Source organism: Argentina silus (genome assembly GCF_951799395.1).
Source record: "Argentina silus genome assembly, chromosome: X".
NCBI lineage: Eukaryota > Metazoa > Chordata > Actinopteri > Argentiniformes > Argentinidae > Argentina > Argentina silus.
Genome location: NC_139653.1, coordinates 22,592,590 through 22,616,735, shown reverse-complemented (window position 1 = coordinate 22,616,735; position 24,146 = coordinate 22,592,590). Strand labels below are relative to the sequence as shown.

The following is a 24,146-nucleotide window of genomic DNA, read 5'->3' as shown; positions in this document are numbered from 1 at the left end:
TTCATTGGTTCTGATCGGTATCCACAATTTGAGCTCCTAAGTGAAATGTTGTGGCACGTTTCATCTTTTAATTTTACCACTCTTTTTTAGATTTAGTCTAGTCTTAGTCGTTTTTGACTAAAATAGCCATAAGTTTTAGTCACATTTTTTTTCTTTTTTTATAATGATTTAGTCTAGTTATTGTCAAAATGATGAAAACTATGGACTTTTTGTCATTTCATTTTAGTCCCATCACATTTATTGCCTTATTGAGCTATAGTAGACATAAATCACTGACTTTCCTCCTCCCGTGGAAACTTTGCATTTGGTCTTGTTTGAATCTACATGATCAGTCGCCCCTTTTTCTGCCGGTGGCAAGCGTGTGCCTGTTTGCATTAATGATGGGTTTTGGACAGTTTGGAGAAAGTACACCAGGCAGAGATGGGGTTGGTCATGACTTGCAAATGATCTGTGCATGGTATTCAGTTTCCACCAAGAACAACATTGCAACGGTGCAATGACAAAGTCTTCTGCTAATGTCATGCAGCCTTTTGATTGGACCAATCAAATAACACCTATCTCCAAAAACTCTTGTCCATTTAGTCCGATTTTAGTCACAGAGATAATTTCGTCTAGTTTTAGTCAACAAAAATGCTAAATAATTTTTGTTCAGTTATTTTTGTGTTTTTAATCAGTTAACGTCTTGTCTTTTGCCACAGAAATATAGGTGTTTGACGAATATTTTCTTAATTCATTTCATTGACAAAATTAACATTGCCACATAGCTTTGTTGTCATGGACATAATACATTTATAAACTTTCAATTGTCATCTTTTTGCTTACAGTTCCTCCAGACCAGCCACGTCTCACGGTTACTAAGACGACCGCCACATCAATCACTCTGTCCTGGATACCAGGGGACAATGGAGGGAGCTCAATCAGAGGTGAGTGAGACTGGACCATTCAGGCACACGAATAACACCTCAACAAGATACTGAAACCCACTTAGACACACAAATGACACTTCAGTACAACAACTCCCTAATTAGGACGTTGATTGATGATGATTATCTTCAAAGGCTCTCCTGTTCCCCCACTTCTAATTATCTGAGACAGAGGTAGTAATGGTGCTGAATGGAGCACTAAAACAGCAGACCAGGAACAGATTAAAAAAGAACAAAAAAGATTAGGTGGTTTAGAGGGGAAGATTAAACCACTCATTCAAGAAGAAAGTCGAATCACAGAGAGAGTGCCCTGGGTGATTTATCATAGTTTGTAATCGTAGGAGCACAAAGTGCTGCTTCTGGCCTTTCACACCTTTCCAAAGAGATGTTAAGGCTGGGATGTCCACAATGCTTTTCTTTTGTATTGGTTTTTATTCCATGAGCTAATGAGTTATCATGTTGTATATTTCCCACATTCCAAGTTAATATCTTATCCATCAGAGTAAATGCTGGTGCCCTAAAATAGGAGGACTGTGTAAAGAGTGTTGTAATCAGTCCTTGCTGATCTGTTGGTTCTCTCAACTTTTGTCGGTTCATCTTTGAAGCACAGTATTGTCAGTGTGTATTATTATCTCTCTCTCTCTCTCTCTCTCTCTCTCTCTCTCTCTCTCTCTCTCTCTCTCTCTTTCACACACACACACACACACACACACACACACACACACACACACACACACACACACACACACACACACACACACACACACAAACACACCAGGCTATATCCTCCAGTACTCGGAGGACAACAGTGAGCAGTGGGGCAGTTTTCCCATCAGTCCTAGCGAGCGTTCCTATCGTCTGGAAAACCTGAAGTGTGGCACCTGGTACAAGTTCACCCTGACAGCCCAGAATGGAGTGGGCCCTGGCCGCATCAGTGAGATCATCGAGGCTAAGACCCATGGGAAAGGTATGCTGTAGAACACTGACCCATTAGTGCAGACTCAAATTCTACAGCACCGTATTTACCTTCGTTGTCAAACTAGCTCAATTTGCACTGGTTTGGTTCCTATAATCTAAGGGAGTTTCTAGCAATTTACATACCTTTACCCAAAGAGCTGTCAATGTTTTAAATATCATTTTTTACACTCTTCCTCCTTACTTCCTCTTCTCAGAGCCCCAGTTTGCCAAAGAACACGAGCTCTTCTCCAGCATCAACTCCACCCAAGTCAAGCTCAATCTGATTGGCTGGAACAACGGCGGTTGCCCGATCACCTCGTTCACGCTCGAGTACCGGCCGATGGAGACAGCGGTTTGGACCACGGCCCAGCGCACCTCGCTGACTAAGAGCTACATTTTGTATGACCTACAGGAGGCCACATGGTACGAGCTCCAGATGAAAGTCATTAACAGTGCCGGCTCAGCAGATAAGAAGATCACCTTCGCAACGCTCAATGCAGACGGAAGTGAGTTCAACCACATGTACCTTAAACACTCACAATGACACATTAATGTGTCAAATCACATTCAATGTAGGTCAAATATACTGCTTGAGATATATTCCTATATAAGTAAGTCTAGAACTTACAACTGAAACAGTAAACCAGTAGGGATTTAAGGTTACTTTGAGCCATTTGTGACAAAAGCCATAGAGTAATACAGGGCTCACTAAGGGGACACACCAGTAAATCAAAGTATACTAACAGGGTTTAATGCCAGAGGCAGGTATCAACAGATGCATCAGAGTGAGAATATGGGAGTTATCAGGCATTTATATTCATACTTACAGTACATTACATAACTACTTCTGGATTATATTGAGTGGTGTCCTTTTATGCATTTCCTGGGAATCTACAATGAAAGGTGTGTGGAGGAAGCCCATTATTAGATGAGAGGCCTACATAAGCATGGGTGCTCATGTCCACCCTGTGAGAGTGTTTCTATCTGTTCACTTCTGACAACCGGATGCTACAGCCAGCTCAGCTAAAGGCCAAACACCAGGCAGGCGTCCTGGAGTGCAGCTGCTCTACTCTAGCATAATACAGCTCATTGTGTCTATGGAGGTAGCATTATACCACAGGAACTTACAGAGATATAATGTACCTCTCACTTCATTCAGACTCACTGACAGTTTAGATACTCATCATTCATACAGCCGTTCTCAACTGTTGTCTCTTTTCACTCACCAAGTCGTACAAAGTTTTCCAAAGATAATATTAACATTATGTATTTGATCATTACTTTTAGTCCTCCCAGACACTGGTGGAGCACCTTTAAATTTGATTGAACCTTTATTTTAGCAGGGAGTCCCATTCAGACCAAGGTCTCTTTTAGAAGGCAGCCCTGCATACACACAGTTTACAACCATACATAATACACATATACAAAATTACAACATAATAAAACACAATCAAGAAAAACAAACACATTTTTTCAACAAAGAGGTCCTCAATCAAAACTTTGAACTGCCCGAGCAGCACCAGAGCAACCAACTGAAATGTTCTCTACAGATTGTTCCAGCAGTGAGGTGCACCACAACTAAAAGCAGATTTACACAATTCGGTGGAGACCCAAGTAACCTCAAGAGTTAACCAACTCTTAGAAATAGAATGAGTTAGGTAATTGATGTTCTTAAATTTCAATTATGAGGTTTATGTAAGATGGGAGTTTATGCAGTAGGGCTTTTTTACACAAAAAGGGAGTAATGACGAGATTTACGGGACTCTAACGAGGTCTAGCCAACCTAAGTATGCAATGATGAGTATTAAAGCTATCATCTGAGATAAAGCGAAGGGCGCTATGGTAGATGGCATCCAAAGATTTAAGAGTAGTGGCTGCTGCACTTCGGTAGATGACATCACCATAATCAAGCACTGGCATGAAGGTTGATTGCACAATCTGCTGTTCAGGGAAAGGCAAGATCTATTCCTATAAAAGAAGCCAACCTTAAATCTTAGCTTTTTAACAAGCTGCTTTGTATGTTTTCTGAACGTCAAGTCTTCGTCAAACCAAATACCCAGATATTTATATTCAGGGACACGATCAATGGGGGCACTACTTAAAGTACATATGCATAAATCAGAAAAAAAAATTGATTTGTTAAATAACATATATTTTGTTTTTCCAGCATTAAGCACCAACCTCAACCCAACAAATGATCTGCAGGACAGCGAATGCAGACTGTAGCTCAGAAAGAGCCTGGTCAATCGTAGGGGCAATAGCATATACAGTGCATTTGGAAAGTATTCAGACCCCTTCACTTTTTCCACATTTTGTTATGTTACAGCCTTATTCTAAAATGGATTCAATTCATTTTTTTCCTCATCAATCTACACACAATACCCCATAATGACAAAGTGAAAACAGGTTTTTTTAATTTATTAAAAATAAAAAACTGAAATCACATTTACAGAAGTATTCAGACCCTTTGCTATGACACTCGAAATTAAGCTCAGGTACATCCTGTTTCCATTAATCATCCTTGAGATTTTTCCAACGACTTGATTGGAGTCCACCTGTGTAAATTTAATTGATTGGACATTATTTGGAACGGCACACACCTGTCTATATAAGGTCCCACAGTTGACAGTGCATGTCAGAGCAAAAACCAGGCCATGAGGTTGAAGGAATTGTCTGTAGACCTCCGAGACAGGATTGTGTCGAGGCACAGATCTGGGGAAGGGTACAAACCTGTATTGAAGGTCCCCAAGAACATAGTAGCCTCCATCATTCTTAAATGGAAGAAGTTTGGAACCACCAAGACTCTTCCCAGAGCTGGCCGCCCGGCCAAACTGAGCAATAGGAGAAGGGCCATCACCAGGGAGGTGACCAAGAACCCAATGGTCACTCTGACAAAGCTCCAGAGTTCCTCTGTGGAGTTGGGAGAACCTTCCAGAAGGACAACCATCTCTGCAGCACTCCACCAGTCAGGCCTTTATGGTAGAGTGGCCAGATGGAAGCCACTCCTCAGTAAAAAGCACATGACAGTCTGCTTGGAGTTTGCCAAAAGGCACCTAAACCATGAGAAACAAAATTCTCTGGTGAAACAAAGATTGAACTCTTTGGCCTGAATGCCAAGAGTCAACGTCTGGAGGAAACCAGGCACCGCTCATCACCTGGCCAGTACCATCCCTACGGTGAAGCACGGTGGTGGCAGCATCATGCTGTGGAGATGTTTTTTAGCGGCAGGGACTGGGAGACTAGTCAGGATTGTGAGAAAGATGAACGGAGCAAAGTACAGAGAGATCCTGGATGAAAACCTGCTCCAGAACGCTCAGGACCTCAGACTGGCGAAGGTTCACCTTCCAACAGGACAACGACCCTAAGCATACAGCCAAGACAGCGCAGAAGTGCTTCAGTGACCAAGCCAGAGCCCGGACTTGAATCTGAGTGAACATTTCTGGAGAGACCTGAAATTAGCTGTGCACCGACACTCCCCATCCAATCTGACAGAGCTTGAGAGGATTTTCAGAGAAGAATGGGAGAAACTCCCCAAATACAGGTGTGCCAAGCTTGTAGCGTCATACCCAAGAAGACTTGCATCTGTATTTGCTGCCAAAGGTGCTTCAACTAAGTACTGGTCTGAATACTTATGTAAATGTGATATTTCAGTATATATATATTTTTTTTTTATAAATTAGCAAACATTTCTAAAAACCTGTTTTGGTGAGGGGAAAAAATGAATTTAATCCATTTTAAAATAAGGTGGTAACATAACAAAATGTGGAAAAGTGAAGGGGTCTGAATACTTTCCGAATGCACTGTACAGTAGGGTCATCAGCATATACATGCAGGTTACAATTATTTACAGATAATCCATTGTTGATGTGAATAGTAAAAAGAACTGGACCAAGAATTGATCCTTGTGGAACACCCTTTGTTATGTTCAGTACCTGATTTAACACCACCCTGATCCAGGCCTAATTCAGACAACCTCTGAATGAGTAGGTAATGGTCGACCGTATTGAATGCCTTGGAGAGATCTATAAATAAGGCAGCACAATGTTTTTTCAATTTAATACATCATCTAAGTCAAGTGTAGCAGCTGAGATTGTGCTATGACCAGGCCAGATGGTATACATTTAGAATAGAATGGGAAGATAAAAAGGTTCTTAGCTGGGAGTTGACTGGGGACTCTAATACTTTGGAAAGACAAGATAGCTTGGATATTGGGTGGTAGTTATCTAGGTCGGAGGGGTCACCACCTTTATGGAGGGGAAGCACATTCCAAACCTTCCAAATCTTGGGGATAGCACCTGAGATAACAGTCAGATTAAAAATATGTGTCAATGACTCTGCAATCAGGGGCGCTGAAAGCTGCAATAGGCCTGGATCAATAAGATCAGCCCCAATGGATTATTTTATGCCAGTTTTAAGCAGGGCATCTAATTGATTTGACTGATCTCCCATCGAGCCAATTGGGGACTGGGAGATGGGAGCGCAATCGGCCGTCTGACCAGGGTCGGCCAAACCACTATTTCTCTCGAATAAAAAGCCTGCCGAGATGAAATGCTGATTAAAGGCATTACTTATCTAAGTTTTCTCTGTAATGAGGCCATGACAAAACTTCTTTAGGTAGGGATGAAGAGGATTTTCCACACTTCAGGGTGTTAATTGTTTACCAAAATGTTGTAGGATCACCAGCAGAATCTGTGGTATCACTTAGGAAGTAGCTTGATTTAGCTTTCTTAATTGATGAGATGCATCCATTTCTCAGTTGTCTGAAAATCTGCCAATCAGCTACTGAGTGTTCTTCTATCTTTGGCCCAGGCCTGGTTTCTCAACAAAAGAAGATCTGAAAATTCTGTGGAATACCAACGATTAGTTCTATTCTTAATTCTAAGGTGTTTAAAGGGGGCATGTTTGTGTGCCAGAGATGTAAATATAGATGAGAAATGATACAGCGCCAAATCGGTATGCAGCTGATGAGGGAAAGATTCAACCAATAAAGATCATGGAAAAAACCTTGTTCGCTAAAATGTTTAACAACATCTTTTTGTAAGGAAGAGTGGAGCAGATTTTTGTATCCTTTCATCTCTAATACAGGCTATCGGACAGTGATTGCTGATGTTATTTGCAAAAACACCCATGGCTATATATTTTTAGACCTATTTGTTGGGATGATGTCTAGCAGGGTGGATTTATCTGGATTCTTCAAATTAGGCTGTGTTGGTTTTGAGATTAACTGTGATAGCCATCGCAAAGATGTTTGATTTTCTAGACAACCAGTATAGATTAAAATCGCCTATTATTACTACTTCAGAATGTACATAGGAGGATAGTTCAGCTAAGGTGCTGGTGAGACTGGCGTGCCTGGCCACTCACTGGAGGCCTCTTAGCAGATGTGGGTGACTTCGGGGATGGGGCAGGGGGTGATGGAACAGCTATCGGCTGGATGGGAGGAGCGGTAGCTACTTCCGGGAGGACAGTGCAGCTGGGAGGTCAGGGTGAAGCATCAGACTCCTGGGGAGGCTTGGTGCCACCGGTAGGAGTTGAGGATGCCGCTGGGGCCAGAACCACCATAGTCCCGGAGGGGGAAGAATCCAAGGGGGTGTCAGGGGCCGATGGAGCCGGAGCATCATGGTCGAGAAGGTCAAAGCAGTTTGACAGCTCCACCAGACCATCCTCAATGGGGGAAAACCTGGGGAGCGATACTCTCGCCTGGTTTTCTTCTTGTTATCTGCAACCACCGGTTTGGGGGTCTAGTAATGGGAAGGCACACAGGCTGAACATCTCACCTACAGCAAAGGCCGGGATGTAGTAAGTGTGCTGCCTCAGCTGATCCTGAAACGCATTGATACAATCATCTCTCACTTTTACCACCTCTTTGAAGTGGAGGATGTCTGCCTGTAATTCGATGAGCTGGGTACATCCTTCGCACACTAAAGGTTCCTCTGACTCTAAACAGGAGTCTCCCTACATAGATACTAAAAACATTTCACATAAGCCACATTGTAAATATATATTCAGTGCAGTAATATCCAGAAATAAACGGTAGCAAAATAGAAAAATAGAAATGTCTGTGTAGGAACAAAAAGACCAATAATCACACCGTTCATAAAAAACACCACGGACGGTATACACAGCAAGCCAGAGCCCGACCACAGACTTGAAACCAGCCAGCACTAGGACTCACAGTCAGAAAACACAATTCTCTCCAGCAGAACAAACAGCTACAAGAGAGCTGAGACTTACTCAATGCGATTTAACCGCCAGGGCCGATCAGACAGCAATGCAGTGAAGGCTGAATTACCAGTGAAGGCCAGGGAGAAAAGTATTTTTATAGGGAAGGAGTTGTAGAGCAGGCCAGTGGACAAGCATGGAGGAAGGTGAGTGCTTCACCGGGCCGTACGAGATTCAAGAGAGGATAATCCAAGGGGTTCTCACATTTGGTAGTAAAAACACAACAGATAGATTCCAGTGAGAGGCAGGGAGCTGCAAGACAGCAGCAGAAAATTGTGGGTAATCCAAGACAATGTTCGATGGTTGAGTCTACATTGTTCTCACCAAACAGATAGTCAAACAGATAGAATCCACAAGGAACATTCTTGTCAGTCCGTAGAAAGCAATCATAGTTCTCCGTAAACCACTCAGTAGGCAAAAAGGCAATACTTTCAGGCAAAACATCTTGGTCAATCCTAATAATGATCACACAGGTAGCAAGAAATAACAACTTTAGAGACAAAAAGGTAGACAAAAAGTTTGATAGCGTAATCTCACAACGTGTATGACATCACTTCCGTGTTGTACGTGAGGAATGGTATCAAACATGGAATGGAATGAGGAATGAGTCTTGTCAGATACACCATAGTTATGGTGGTAGGGAGGCTAAGTCTGGTTCCTCACTCAACAGGCACCATCCCTCCCCTGCTGAAGACAGTGGACTCTATCTCAGAGAACATGTCTGGTAACCAGGGGCTGAAGATGATGGTGACCATCACCTGCATCCTGGTGGCTGCTGTCATGGTCTTCATCCTCCTGATGGTACTGAAGAGGAGGAGAAGAGAGCAGAGGCTCAAGAGGCTACGTGGTAAGTCACACACTCACACATGCACACACAAACACACACACACACACACAAATGCATGAATGCACGCAGGCAAACATGCACACACAAACACACACCCACTCACCTTGATTTCTGATGAAAATCTATCAAGTGTTCCAATGTTAATTCCCAATGTTAATCCACACCTTAATGATATAGATAGATAAATAGATAGATAGATAGATAGATAGATAGATAGATAGATAGATAGATAGATAGATAGATAGATAGATAGATACTTTATTGATCCCGAGAGGAAATTAAGGCGTTACAGCAGCTCACATCACAAACAACAACAAAATAAAGTGACAATAGAATAATAAAATAAAATAGACATCTTATACTAAACATTATATACTGTAAGAACAGTCCAGTGTGATTTAACATCCCCCACCCTAACTCTGATCACCCCGATCGAGCAAGCCGGAGGAGGAGACTTATTGCGGCAGGCAGGAAAAATCTCCTAGAGCGCTCCTTAGTGCAACGTGGTTGTAGTAATCTGTTGCTAAAGGAGCTTCTCTGCTCTACCACAGTGTCATGTAGGGGATGGGAGGGGTTGTCCATGATGGCCAGGAGTTTGGTCCTCAGCCTCCTATTGGCCACCTCCTCCACACTAATAAGCTTGTTCAGCCTCTTGGTGTCACCTTCCTTGATGCTGCCCCCCCAGCATACCACCTCGTACAGCACTGCGCTGGCCACCACTGACTGGTAGAACATGTTCAGCAGAGTCATGCACACGCCAAAGGACCTGAGCCTCCATAGGAAATAAAGCTGGCTCTGGCCCTTGTATTGCACATCTTCAGAGTAAGAAATTGTGTTAGTGCGTATGATTCCAATATGACAACAATCACAACACTGCATTGTTACTAACTTGCTATATGCTGACTTCACAGATGCAAAAAGCCTGGCAGAGATGTTAATGAGGTAGGTAACATATGGCTTTGAATCATAATATATACCCATAATATACCAACTATCACTGCATATTAATTAAATGTACAGAGGAAATACTGTACTTCTGTCCCCTTGATGCCATTGTAGAGTTTGGTAATTAAGGGCTGTGCCATTTAATTGATTTAATTGATTTAATTGACAAATTTAATTTGTATTGGTTGAACAGCAACACAAAATCATTACTGCCTTTTTGGTTTGTCTTGCAGTAAAAACACACGTACGCCAGATACAGTGAACAAGCAGCAGCAGACTCTGAGAATGCACATCGACATCCCCAGAGCTCAGCTGCTCATAGAGGAGAGAGACACCATGGAAACAATCGGTGAGGCTCCTGCCCCTGGAGACACTCAGCCAGACACAGATCTTCATTAGAACTGATTATTCTCTGTCACATACAGTACATAGTTACATTTGCACTTTGTTTCAAACACAACCACCATACTATAATTAGCTTATATTAGCTCATCACCTACTATGTTTGAGTTATACTGTGGTGACTTTTCTAGTGACTTACTCTCTTTCTCCTTTTTCTCTCTTTCTCTCTCCTCTTTTCTCTGTCCCTCAGACGACCGGTCCACAGTGCTGCTGACTGATAATGACTTTGGAGAGACATCCAAGCAGAAGTCCTCCACAGTGACACATACGGTCCACTATCAGTCCCTGTCCCAGGCCACCGGCCCGCTGGTGGACGTGTCTGACGCCAGGCCTGGAACCAGTAAGTAACCACTCACCACCAGTCGACCCCACCCATATCCCATTCATTGTATGCTGGCTTGAGTGGTTTCATAGAGGCCACTTTTCTCTGACTAAAGCATAATGGCACTGGCCAAGATGCAGTACTGCATCACTCATGGAAGGATGATGTCATATACAGTACAGTGCTGTTGGTTTGATATTCTGTAAAGGATGGAAAGGCTGTCAAGATTGATTGTGTTTTCATTTTGGTACATTCAATCCAAGTCTCTGCTTTAACCAGCTCTAAAATCACAATGTCAGCTGTATTTATTTCTCAAGTGCTAACAACTGTACTCCAATCCTCAAATCAGCCGTGATACAGCTGCTCTCACAACAAGCAAAATAAAGTGCACATACCTGGACTGCAAGTGCATACAAAGCAAACCAAAATATGAGGCTTATCATAGCATAAACCCTGTGCTGCCCTCATAGAGCCCAGAGCTGCCTGATGTGCTCTGTGACTGTGGCTGCCTATGGAGGCCTGCTGCTCAGCTCCAGTGGAGCAGAACTGATGAAAAGTAGAGAGGGGGCGTGCTCCAACTGACACCTCACCTGATTAGTCTCATTCAGGCTGGCCTGAACCCTGTCTGCTGACTCAGGTCCATTCACAGTGTTGGGCAAACACATAGCCCAATCCACTGATGGAATTACTCCAGTCCAACCTACTACTATTACCACTGCCATTCTTTTCAGTCTGGATCTAATCATGTATTCTCTAAAGAAGCATTCTGATTTGGCCTATTGGTGCATAGCACAGTAGGTTAGATGTCTGGGGCAGGATAAATATGATCTTATTTTAGTCAGCATGCTGATATTATCCATGATTGGTTCAGATGATAATGTCACAACTATTATTGTGGAAAAGTTTCGGCTACTGATATCGTACATAAAGTATGCAGGTCGCAAGGTGATAATTATAAACAACGTGTTCACCCCTTTCTATGTCCTGCAGTCCTTCAGCAGTCCTGACCTTTGTCCTTTCAACCTTCAGACCCCACTGCCCGCCGAACTGCCAAAGCAGGCCCTGCCACCCGCAACCGCTATGCCAGCCAGTGGACCCTGAACCGACCCAACCCTCCAAGTTCCTCGCACACATTGACCACCGACTGGAGACTGCCAACTCCGCGCGCTACCGGCTCTGTGGACAAGGAGAGCGACAGCTACAGCGTCAGCCCTTCTCAGGACACAGGTACTGTAACTGTACTACTGACTGTTCTCACACTAAACTGCTGCACACTACAATAGGGAGGGGTCTGATCTGGGTTCCTCTAGGTGAGAGTGTATACATAGCATAAATAGAATACATCTCAAAGCACTATGTCAATTGAGGTTATCAAATGATCAAGGTCTGAAGATGCAAAATATGATTGTCTGAGATCTAATAAAGTTATGTCTATGGAAATTGTTGTAATTTGGTATGTACAAAATGCTGAAACAATGAATGGCGTGTGTGTCTAATTAGACCGGGCGCGGAGCAGCATGGTGTCAACTGAGAGTGCCTCCTCCACGTACGAGGAGCTGGCGCGGGCCTATGAACACGCCAAGATGGAGGAGCAGCTTCGCCATGCCAAGTTCACCATCACAGAATGCTTCATCTCCGACACGTCCTCAGAGCAGATGACGGCGGGAACCAATGACTACACAGACAGCCTGACGTCCAGCACGCCCTCCGAGTCGGGCATCTGCAGGTTCACTGCCTCACCACCCAAACCTCAGGACGTCAGTCGAGTTATGAACATGGCTGTGCCCAAGGCTCACAGACCAGGTGAGGCAGCACACACACACACACACACACACACACACACACACACACACACACACACACACACACACACACACACACACACACACACACACACACACACACACACACACACACACACACACACATATCCCAGACACACACATATACACACCTTCACACACACATATACACACCATTTTTTATCAGAGACTCACTGAACAATGAAATTATTTAGCTCCAGTTAGGCCTTGGGCATTCGTATCTAACATAGACCCTAGGGCCTTTTAAAAGTTTCATCACTCTCATTTAACACAGCTTATTACAAAGTGCCTGTTGCAAATAATGATAAGGATCAGGAGATATACTTCCTTAGATAACATCTTAATCCTTAATGAGCTGTAAGTGCTAGTAAAACTATGTAAATTCCCTTTTAGTGCTTTCATCCTCAGTGCTCTTTACAAGGTGCATCTGCACATTCAGAACCTCTGGAACGATCTCCACTTCCAGACTTGCTTCACTTGACCTGACACTCAACTCCCCTTCGTATTGATTACATCGTCTGACACAGCATGTAGACAGACTACGGCCAACACACAAACACACACACACACACACACACACACACACGCAAAAACTGTATAACTGTACATAGGTCTGTTGAGTTGTACATAGGTCTGTTGAGTTGTCTGTCTGGAGTGCTGAGGGGTAGGTGTTGGTGTTGGAAGTGTCCTGACACAGGAACTGGGATGAGCGAGACAAGACAGGGTCTTTGGTATCAGAGACTGGTCTTACGTTTCCAGACCTCATTATGAATTGATCAGGCGTACATGAGCCAGCTGCCTGCAGTCATCAGCCAGCGGGGAGCTTAAACCGCCCAGCGAGGGCAAGTAGAGGCTATCTGTCAACCTAATCTAAAGCTATTGTCTGTCAATACAAAACAGCACTTTACTGCCACAATGGAGAGTGTTCAGCGTGATATCAATCTTTCAGACGTGGTGCCTGTTGGAGCATCGGACTAACCCAGTGTCACTTTCATCAAGCTCTGTGCGACAGGATAGACATGCCTTAGAGTTTCTTAGTCCCTGTTGAAGACACTTGTTGCCAATCTGGTTGAGCATTAGCCAGCACTGTTGTTGCAAACACAAAGAAACCATACTGTATGTCTGCCTGTAGAGCTGGAGACATACAGCTGTCTGTTTGATCGACAGTTTACCTCTGCCCCCAACCTGCCACCTCTCTCTCCAACACAATACCTTCGCCCTTAGATGACCTTGGCTGTCCATTACACAGGGAAACGGAGGAGGGGATGACCCTCCTCTCCTGTTGCTCTGACACGCTTCAATCACACACATCTGATACTGATAGGTCAGCTTTGGCCATGTGTGACATCACTCTTTATTGACTGAAGTGTCACATGAGTGTGTGTGTGTGTGTGTGTGTGTGTGTGTGTGTGTGGCAGTGTGGCAGTGTGGCAGTGTGTGGCAGTGTGTGTCAGTGTGTGTCAGTGTACTGTATGTATGCGTGAGGGTGAGGGTGAAGATGAGGGTGAGGGTGGAAGCTAGAATAGAAATCTAGAGGAGAGAAAATGTAAGTGTCGCCTTCCACAACAGCCGAGATCGACTTGGGGACACAGCATGAATACACTCATACTGTATACACTTGACGCTCCAGAGATTTATTGCATGGTTAGGCATCTGTATTGTGCAGTGGATACACATTGTACCATTATCCTGTGCTGCAATTCACAGTCTGATGGAGTTCGGCAATATAAATGTCTAATGAGCTCCCAAAGAAAAGTTTAAATCTATATTTAATTAAATTAAAGCTGGTAGCTATTCATCATTTTCACTGTTTTTTATAAATCCTATTATATACACAGTAAATTATTCATGCTCTCCCTGAACTCTGGGATTCAGTCACCAAGGTCACGTGTAGGATAGAATCTACATAGACAGCCTCCCCTGTGCTATGGAGGGTGGTGGTGATGGTGATGGTGGTGGTGGTGCTGCTACTGCTCATGGTGGTGGTTGTAGGGGGGGATAGTGATTTGGCATTAAAAAGGCCACCTGTTAAAAGCCTGCTGATCTCTGTGCCCTCTGAAAGATTAATGTGAGAATATCCTCTACAGCAGTAATGGAACAACACTGTACAGGGCTCCCTCTTCTAATTGAGTGTTAAATCTTTACTTGGACTCATAGATCTGGCAACTGGACACTCTGTTCTGATGAGCTAATTTCCTACATTAAATATGTAATTTAATCAGTGGAGAGGAGATATATTTATTTAATTTATATTTACAGCAGATGATGTGATGGGATCATCCTCTACTCTCTCTCTCTCGGTGGATACTGTAGAGGGAACCAACAGCACTGCTAATTGTGAGACAAGCCTCTTAAAGTGCTGCAGTGCCATTTACTAAATGTCCACTTGGCTTGCCACTTGGTTTGCCAAAGACTACCTCCAAATGAGATTTTAACAATTGTTCTGCTTCAGTTAAGCTCAGAAATATGAAGTGGTTTGAGAGCTGATTGTGCAGCTCTGTTCTAAGTGATACTGTAATCCCAAAGAAATGGAGATTTGAATATGAATCATACAGATAAATGTGGTCAGGAATGTAGGATCAGTTATCCCTCAGCGAACCTACATGTATGAAACATGCATGATACTATCCTGAAATAGATATCCTTACTCAATTTGATAACATGGATTCTCCAAGCTTTAAATCATATTTCACAGCCAGTTCTCCTTTAACCTGCATAAACCAGGTTTCAATTATACCTAACTGCAGGGACTAACTAAGGTACTTTCTGTGGATATAGGAAACTAAGATTCAACACAGGGCGTCCCTTTAAGTAAAATTTTGTGAAATGACTGTTTGTCAGCTCAATCCAACCCACAGACAGGCATTGCTTCTCTAAGCGCTACAGGCTTCTCTATAGAGAAGGCAGTGGTTCTCTGTGGGGCGACCTTTTTCCCTCTTTTAACAAGGATTTATTTCAGACGGTTAAGTGTACAGTACACTTCCATTAATCAGGAGAGGCTGCATGTACATAGTTGAATCATGTTTTTGGCCTCAGCCGTTCTGAAGATGTGATTCAGAGCACATCAAATTGAGGGATAGGCTTAAAAAAAGGCCTACTTATTTGCCACCATGATCAATGACGTGCAGGTAAAGCAAACTTGCTTTAAAGCAAGTTTTGGAAACCTGTAGAGATGCAGATAAAGCAAACCTGCAGAATGCAGGTTTATGGGGGTCTGCTTTTATACATGCTATTTGCATGTTATATTCATGAGGTTGCATTGCAGCGAAGGGTAATAGAGAACAACCTAGTAATGTGGACACTAGGAATCAGCAAGCCAGTACATTGTATAATGAGTGTAGCTGCCACTCTAACCTCTCTCTGGTGTCTGTTCCTCAGGAGGAGAGCTGGTGCACCTGCCCCCATACCTGCGCATGGACTTCCTCTTGAGCCGTGGTGTGCAGGCATCTGCTCGGGGCGGGGGTGGAGGTGGAGGTGGAGGTGGAGGTGGCAGCGGGGGAGAGGCCGGGGCACTGGGCCAGGCCTGTCTGGAGCCCCAGAAGAGTCGCACCCTGAAGCGTCCCCCACTTCTGGCGCCAACGCCTATGGAGGTGCCCTCCCCCCGGGAGGTGCAGCAGTGGCAGCCAGGGACTGCCTCCACATTGCCCCAGCGCGAGCCCCAACGAGAGGCCACTGGAGACCTGGCACAGGCACAGGCCGCCAAGCTCAGCAGTTCACAGGAATCCCTGCTGGACTCCAGAGGACATCTAAAACAGAGCAACAACCCCTACGCCAAGTCCTACACACTGGTATAACACATGCAGAAGCACCCACTCTGGACTGTACCACAGCTACACAGAGAGAGCTGACAGGGGACGATGGATGGACACTTTTCAACAACTAAAGTTGTATCTATATATAGTTCTGACTCCAAGTGGATGCGATTCTTTTTTTCTTTATTTTGTTTTCTGTTCTTTCGTTATTTCTTTCTTACTTCTCTCTGTCCTTTCTCTTTTGGCTTTCATTTCTGATTTCTGTTTTATTTTTTACTTGAGTATTCTTTTTATTCAGATTGCCAAAATGATTTATTTAAATTTGACAGAGCTAAAATACTATTGAATTTATATTGAGGATAATTATAGTCGTTATTATTATTATATAAAAATTAAAAATGTCTAAAAACAAGAAGAAGAGGAGGAGGACTCTGGAGCACATTGCAGGAAGATATTACTTTCATAATTTATTCATTTCTTTTGTCGCAGTGTGATCAAATCAATGATTGGGTAGCTGATGGTTTTTCAATAACAAGAGGAGCCATGGAAGAGAACTGCAGTAAAGTCGGACGCGTCCGTCCGACTTTACTTCTACTCAGATTGTTAACGTTTTTTCAACCTTTCCAATGACTGCATGGGAACTGATCAATGACAATTATAGGAATGGCTGGAAATCCAAAAGAGAATTTTGTCACACTATGAAATTATACATGTGAATATATATAAAGAGATCACTTTTATTTGTGGATATTACAGGGAAAATAATTTGGTTAATAAAGTCCTTAGTCATGTTTGCAAACATCTGGGTTTGATTTAGTATGCAATTGTTTCTTGTCTTTCTCACTGCTCTCTAGACGGTCCACTGAGCCCAGCACACCTGCCAGTTGGTCTGTGTGTGTGTAACTCAACCATTCTACTCAAGACACTGTAATAATTTATCTGGGCAAGTCTGAAAGGGTCACCTTTATCAGGTTGCACACAGTACATTAGGACTTGGCTGGATAGCTCTAGTTGACCCCCTTACCCTCAGTGCAGAGGGCTCTCTGGTTAAAAAGGTATGATCCATATGCACTGCAGTCAATACTCACCTCTATAACGGCAACCGAGACAATCCAATCATATTCATTACCTGTGAGTCCTCAACTGAGCAGGAGGGCATTGACTAGCCATCATAACTGTCACCATGTGCAAGTTATGACTTTGCTTTAGTAAGCAGACACATTCATCTATGGAGAATGGCCTGCTTTAGCTTTGTCCACATTTTGAGATTATGTCATTTACTAAACTCACAAGTCTCTGAAATATTTAAACTGATTATCTGCTCTTTGACTATATGATTCTTTATGTAGTATACAGTTGTCATCCCCAACAGATGGTGCTGTGTAGTCACTGAATACTGCACATCTGTAACAAGGCCTGAGGAGCAATTGACTTTGCTGCAGAAGGCTTGTATAGTTCTAAAGGAAGGCAATTTTGACAATTTTTCAGTGAAGGCTTCAAGGGCAGGACAGGAACATACTGTAGTCTAATCCTGCCATCCAGCTCACCACAGAACCCAATAAATAATTCATCCTCACACCGACACTGGGGCTCAGATCAGGTTTGTGTTGTTTATGTCACACTAATCCCCTCATCGCCTGAGAATGGGAGTGGGACTGCTACAGGGACAAGCCACCCTACACACACTCTCTCTCTCTCTCTCTCTCTCTCTCTCTCTCTCTCTCACACACACACACACACACACACACACAAACACACACACACACACACACACACACACAGACACACATTTGAATACTCTATTTGGGTTCACAGTAAAGCATTACATCAAAGAACCCAAAATATAACAAACAAATACAAATACAAATAGTTAAGGATACAGGTAACACCGTCTTCGCCACACAGCTAAGCTTTCCACAACAGCTGGCACAGAACAATATCTTGCAAGCTGCTTGGCTTTTTTCTTTGGGAGGCCTGCAATTTGCACGTACTGCCAGGTAATACACATGTCCAAGGCTGCCAATATCAGTATTACCAGCTGACATCTGAAGCCAAGGCCACAAATAAGTGTGACTAGGGTCTGGTATTTTAACAGTTTTGTCAAAAAGGCTTATGCATAGAGATATTGCACTATTTGTGTAAATCATTCCCTTCATCTAAATGTGAAAGTGTGTTACTATAAATTAATGATATTGGTCAGAAAGGCGGTAAGCATTAGTCCAAAGGGCAAAGTCAGTGAGTGTCATTACATTGGGAATGAAAGATATCAGTAACCTACTGTATAAGACACAGTTGGGTATCATGGCTTAAAGGGATGGTTTAGCTCTACAGTCTCATACGTTCTCCACTTTGCTACCGCAGCACAAGCTAACAGTTTCTATTTCAGAAATTCCAATGGCACTTAGTTTAGCATTGTTTAAATAACATGCCAACATCTCCTCAGAGAAACTTGAAACCAAGTTTATTTGCAAGTTACACTTGAAAGAATTTTTGGATGTGTATTCTATTGAAAATCAAACAATTACAGTCTCTTTAATCCATTTGCTCAGAACTGTAACTTCTTCCTCTTGTAGACTCAGACTTTCCCAAACCAAGCTCTTCTCTCGCTGGGCCGGGCACTCGACCACAGAGTGATTATTAGCTGTGAACTAAAAGTTTCTGGTATCCTAATGGAATCCAGGAAGTCCTAATGGAATCCAGAAACGGATCATTGCATATTAACTACATTGTTTGCAACTTTATTGTTTTTACAATAAAAGCATGTACAGGTTCATCTAGTATATACTACTACTGAACTTTGTTTGAATTTTCTCTGAGGAGATTTTGGCATATCATTTCAATGGTGCTACAGGTGGTACAGTTGGCAGAAGTTTAGAATTTAGCTACCGGTGTGACGATGTCGCAGGAGTACCGCGATGGCACAAGTGTTCACCTTGGCAAAAAAACAGTGTGTTTACAAACATTGCTGCCTGATGAAGAGTAGCTTATGAGTTGTTGGAAAAGGACACATTTTTGTCTGGCCACAGATATTCGAAATTATGTCCTTAGATAAACCTTAATTTAGAACAAATCATGTCTTCATGGACACTTCATAAAATTATGTTAGCGAAATTGCATATTATTAACTCATACTGTAGTGATATAATGTTTATCAGTTGATTCTGCACATTTCAGCAGTAGGCTATATGGACACAGCGCACTCACAAAGCAAAGAGTGCAGTTTGTGTCAATAATTTTCCGCTCTGGCACTGCAAGTTCACGTTGAACATATTTCACATGATTGAAATGAGAGCTTTCATGAATTAATCAAAACACGCGTTTACGTGCCATGTGTAATGACCATAATAAAACTAATTCTATTTTAACTACTTTACTGCCTGTATCCAACAAGTGATGTCCAGGGACTTAGGAAGTATTTCCCGAGGGGGTGCTGCCTAAAATATTGTGAGGTGGGTGAAATGTTGCATATCAGCTGTTAACAAGCAATTCTGGTATCCAACAGCACTCTTACAATAAAAACTAGTAGGCTATATGACACACATAGACTTCCAGATACTGTCATGCACACCATCACAAGACCACAAAATCTGTATACATTAAAAAAAAAAAAAAAAAAAAAAGACACCCGCTTTTTCACCCTTGTCCATCATATCATGTATCATACTTGGCTACAAATGAAGTGCTTTCATATAGATGTCATATAATTGCTGTAGCCTTGACAGTTGTTAATATGTCTGACATTCATGATTGGTAGATTACACATTTTGATTCAGCTCGTGTGTGTGTGCATGTTTGAGCTCTGCTTACAACAAGCTCAAATCATTTCCCATTAACAAACAAAAGCGTGACAATTTATCTAGCCACTAGAGAGATACAATTCGAATGCTGAGCACAATCCAATGCCACTCCTCCCCTAGAACAGTCAAGTTCTTCATTTAATAAATCCTGTTAGCTCATAGAACATTGACATACAAACATTGATTTTACTGCAACTTTAATGTTACATATTTTAGAGACACATTGAATAAAAATCAAATAACAGCACAAACCAGCATGGCCATTGTTAACAAATGGGTGGGGGATGGTTACACATCTGTGTGTCCTTGCTTGAGCTCCGTTTACAACAAGCTCAAATCAAAAGTGTGACAATTTATCCTTTATAATTTATTTAATGATAAATCCAGTCTCCAATCCCACTGAAACCCAACATGCTTACTCCTGTCTCGCTAAAATTCCTAACTTCATTCTGTAATCAATACGTTACATTATTAAAGCCGACTCGCGCTTATTCATGTCAGACTGCGCTAAAAGTTTTCCCCATTTCTCTGCGCAGTGAGAGAATGCGTGATGATCGTATGAGACTAGATAGGAGTTGGTCCCATTGGTTGGTCCTCGTTCAAATGACCTGATATTTAAACCATTTCCACTCTTCATCTCTGCAATTCATGAGCTGCTATAATAAACTTCATTTCACCAATCTATCTGATAACACAAGCTGATAAGGCAAAGAATTATCTATTCAAACATCCTTCATAGCTCTTGTCACCACCTTGTGGTGGCTTTCACACTGTGTGTCGGCTTCAGCAGTGCTGAGATGTCGGTGTGCTTGTATTAAACCCCTGCCTACTATACCATCTAAATCCTGGGGGGGGGGGGGGGGGGGGGGCATGCTCCCCTGAGGTAACCTTGTGCTACTTTAATCTGTCATGGCTCATCCACAGCCCACACAAGCACAGTCACCGCCCATGCTCTCTTCTCAAATAGCTCTATTGATCCCCATGCTCTTGTCCTTGTCATCTTGTTAAGTCATTAAATGAAGTTCAGGAGGAAGGACCGCACTTAACGTAAGAACGTAGCCTTCCTTTGCTAACTCCCTTAACCTTCCATACCTAAACATAAGATCCCTACCAATTCACCATATCGAATTCTCCATATTCATGTGCACTTCCACTCAACAAGAACAAGCTGCATACAATTTCCATAACGGTCTACACAGCTGTTACCTCTCTCCTTAATCACCAAACTGGTAGTATTATATGCCACACAACTAACATGCATTCTGTTGTCTCCTGCAATTGCTTGTGGATATGGTATAACCTAGTATCTAAAACTGCTAGCTTAGCATCATAGCTCACCATGGAACTTCACATCGACCCCCCCCCCCCCTCCCCCCCCTGCCTTTCTTTTCAGCCTTTGGATACCTTCTCCCCTCTCGGGCCCACTGGTCCTGTGTCCACTCTCTGTCCAGTGTCTCACCCTCCAGCGTTGGCCCACTGGTCCTGTGTCCACTCTCTGTCCAGTGTCTCACCCTCCAGCGTTGGCCCACTGGTCCTGTGTCCACTCTCTGTCCAGTGTCTCACCCTCCAGCGTTGGCCCACTGGTCCTGTGTCCACTCTCTGTCCAGTGTCTCACCCTCCAGCGTTGGCCCACTGGTCCTGTATCCACTCTCTGTCCAGTGTCTCACCCTCCAGCGTTGGCCCACTGGTCCTGTATCCACTCTCTGTCCAGTGTCACACCCTCCAGCACTTGCCCTCCTCCTGTGCCAGCTCCTCTTCATGTGCACCTCTGCCATTTGGGCGTACCTGTCTGGGATCACCTTCTTCAAGCTCCTCGCTGGTTCCCTGTGCCACTCCTCATCTGTGATCCTGCTCAAGGGCCTCCGGAGTGCCAAGGCCTGCTGTCCTCCCCAATGTGGGTCTGGGGCCTCCCGTCTGGGAGTCTTCCATGCCGCTGCCTCAGTTTGTTCTTTTGGGGTCCAGGCTTGGTCATCAAGTAGCCTATCCACCATCCATGAGCCACTTACCCAGAATGCTTTTTCCATCCATCTCCCTCCCTCTGGACATCTGTTATGACATTGTTCAGTTCCATGACATGCTACAAATTAAACATGTGATTTGACTTTTGGCTATAGTGAGGATGACATATATAGTGAGGTCTACAACCTGTGTCATAGATCTACGTTGTAATTGATGAATTTAATGTATTTAAATATTCTGCAATATTTTTATTATAATAATTGTTGAAGGTACCAGGCAGCAAGTGAGATGTGACATGTTTTGGGTCAGCTTAGTATTTTCCTTTATATAGGACACACAAATTACCAACTGTTGTACAGTCCTCAACCAAAGTCAATGATTGTCTGAGGTGAAAATGGAAGTAGGCCAGTCTGCCTTATCCAAGGAGTTAATGTAGAAATTTTTGGTGGCCTGCTGGTAACCACTCGGATGATGTTCGTCTGCACATTAGGGAGGATTAACACTATGAGTGACCTCCAACGAGTCCTTCCAAAGACTTCTGATGTTCTCAGGCTTCTTCCCAGTTTACTCTAAATAGTTTTCAGCATTTTTTGTCATGAAGCCCGGAGAGAGGACACTTACCACATTTGTCTACCCTAGATGTGCCTAGGCTACTGTAGAGGTGACTACGTACTGCATGTGAATGTATGAGGAAGATTGGTAACAGAAAAATAAAACATCATCACTATTAATGATCATAATATCCTAGCAGAGGGGAGCTGTGGGGAGTCGGGAGAAAATGTTCGGGTGACTGGGGACTTGTACTGTAGCTCATAGTGAAAATGTTTTTATTGTGCATTCCTAAGATTTAATTCAATAAGTCACTGCTGTGAGAGGGTGGATTGTTTGTTTTCCATAGGCTAAAATGGCTATAAAGGCTTTACTGTGTGACACATACAGAACAGTACTCTACTGTTTTAGTGAATTCAGTTGGACCATTTGAGATGCAAGTTGCTGTGGAAAATGTAATCTAAACATGATGACTGTAACAGTAACAGTATGTACAACTCACTTGTTACTGTAACTACAGTAGGAAAAGCAAAGAAAGACAATGTGTATTGTTGTTTAACCTTGAGAGTTTTAGGCCTGCTGTGAGGGTTCACTATGGGTTGGTTTTTTATTCCTGTTTGTGGTCACCCCACAGACAAAAAAATAATAATTCAATTTTGTGGAGATGGACCAACCTGCAAAACCATATGGTGTTCTGTTATAGGTTTTAACCTTAGGGAAATATCTGTTTAAATGTAGAAAATAAATTATGTGACAGCATTTGGGGACAATACATGAAACACAAAAAATCTGTAGAAACAACTGTTTCTTCCACAGAAATATTGTAGGTGGAGTCTGGATGAAAACTATTGCTACAACGAGATGCTGGAACCTGCAAATAGTTTTGTCCCATTAGTGCAGTGGTTATAAATACTCTGCTGAAGTTCAGAGTGTGCCCCAGAATATATGCGGCTAATGGAGTAACATGGCTGCTGGTTAGAATAATTTTAGGCCATTGTTCAAGGTGATGAAAAACAGAGGGAAACGCTAAGGGCTGAAGAGGTTCCACAGACTTGTAATGGGGATCACAGTAACATAGTCTGTGAATATCTAACCTTCAAACCTTCTAACTGTCATTAACTTTTTAAATGAACGGGTCTATTGTTTAACGGGTCTATCATGTTTAATCTAGTAAAGTGACCACAAAGATTATTTGTCCCTGTGAATCTAGAAGGGGTGACCAGAGGCCTCAGTATTGCATTTAAACCTATTAGTCCAACATGTTTTGATTTGAATATTTTGAGAACTGCTTTAGACTCAGACAAGAACAGTACCTACAGTGTGAAGATTTATCTGAAGGTAACAGGGTGTGTTGTTCCTTTCCCTGCAAGATTGTGTTCAGCCATGCCTTGTTGAAGCTCCATCACAGGGGAACTCCCTGACCACCAGTTCCATTGATTGCAGGCCAAGTAACTAAAAGGACAACCATTGCCAAGTTTGCAATGCACTACATCAACCCAATCAGTTTTACCCACCCTAAGGGCCCTATATAAAAAAGCCAATCACCTGGATCTGACCACAGCCTATAGGACAAGGTTTAGTTCATTTGTCCCAGAAACTAGCAGAGTATATCAGCATTCCAAACCATCAGCAAAGCCACCTGGTTCCA

General features: G+C 42.9%; 1 protein-coding gene across 2 annotated transcripts in view; it reads left to right on the top strand.

The window, feature by feature from the left end:
• The window catches only part of dscamb (Down syndrome cell adhesion molecule b), a gene marked incomplete at both ends in the record, with an annotated part of 106,651 nt that extends 90,416 nt beyond the window's left edge, over window positions 1-16,235 (top strand). The window contains 10 exons of one of the 2 annotated variants that reach the window (XM_083695881.1): window positions 825-923; window positions 1,702-1,890; window positions 2,096-2,386; window positions 8,773-8,949; window positions 9,861-9,891; window positions 10,128-10,243; window positions 10,487-10,636; window positions 11,648-11,845; window positions 12,119-12,421; window positions 15,922-16,235. In XM_083695881.1, coding sequence (XP_083552007.1) covers window positions 825-923; window positions 1,702-1,890; window positions 2,096-2,386; window positions 8,773-8,949; window positions 9,861-9,891; window positions 10,128-10,243; window positions 10,487-10,636; window positions 11,648-11,845; window positions 12,119-12,421; window positions 15,922-16,235 — 1,868 coding nt within the window. Of the gene's footprint in view, window positions 1-824; window positions 924-1,701; window positions 1,891-2,095; window positions 2,387-8,772; window positions 8,950-9,860; window positions 9,892-10,127; window positions 10,244-10,486; window positions 10,637-11,647; window positions 11,846-12,118; window positions 12,422-15,819 lie in introns of both variants that reach the window. The other variant, XM_083695880.1, reaches the window with a different exon arrangement.
• Window positions 16,236-24,146: the final 7,911 nt, after the last annotated feature.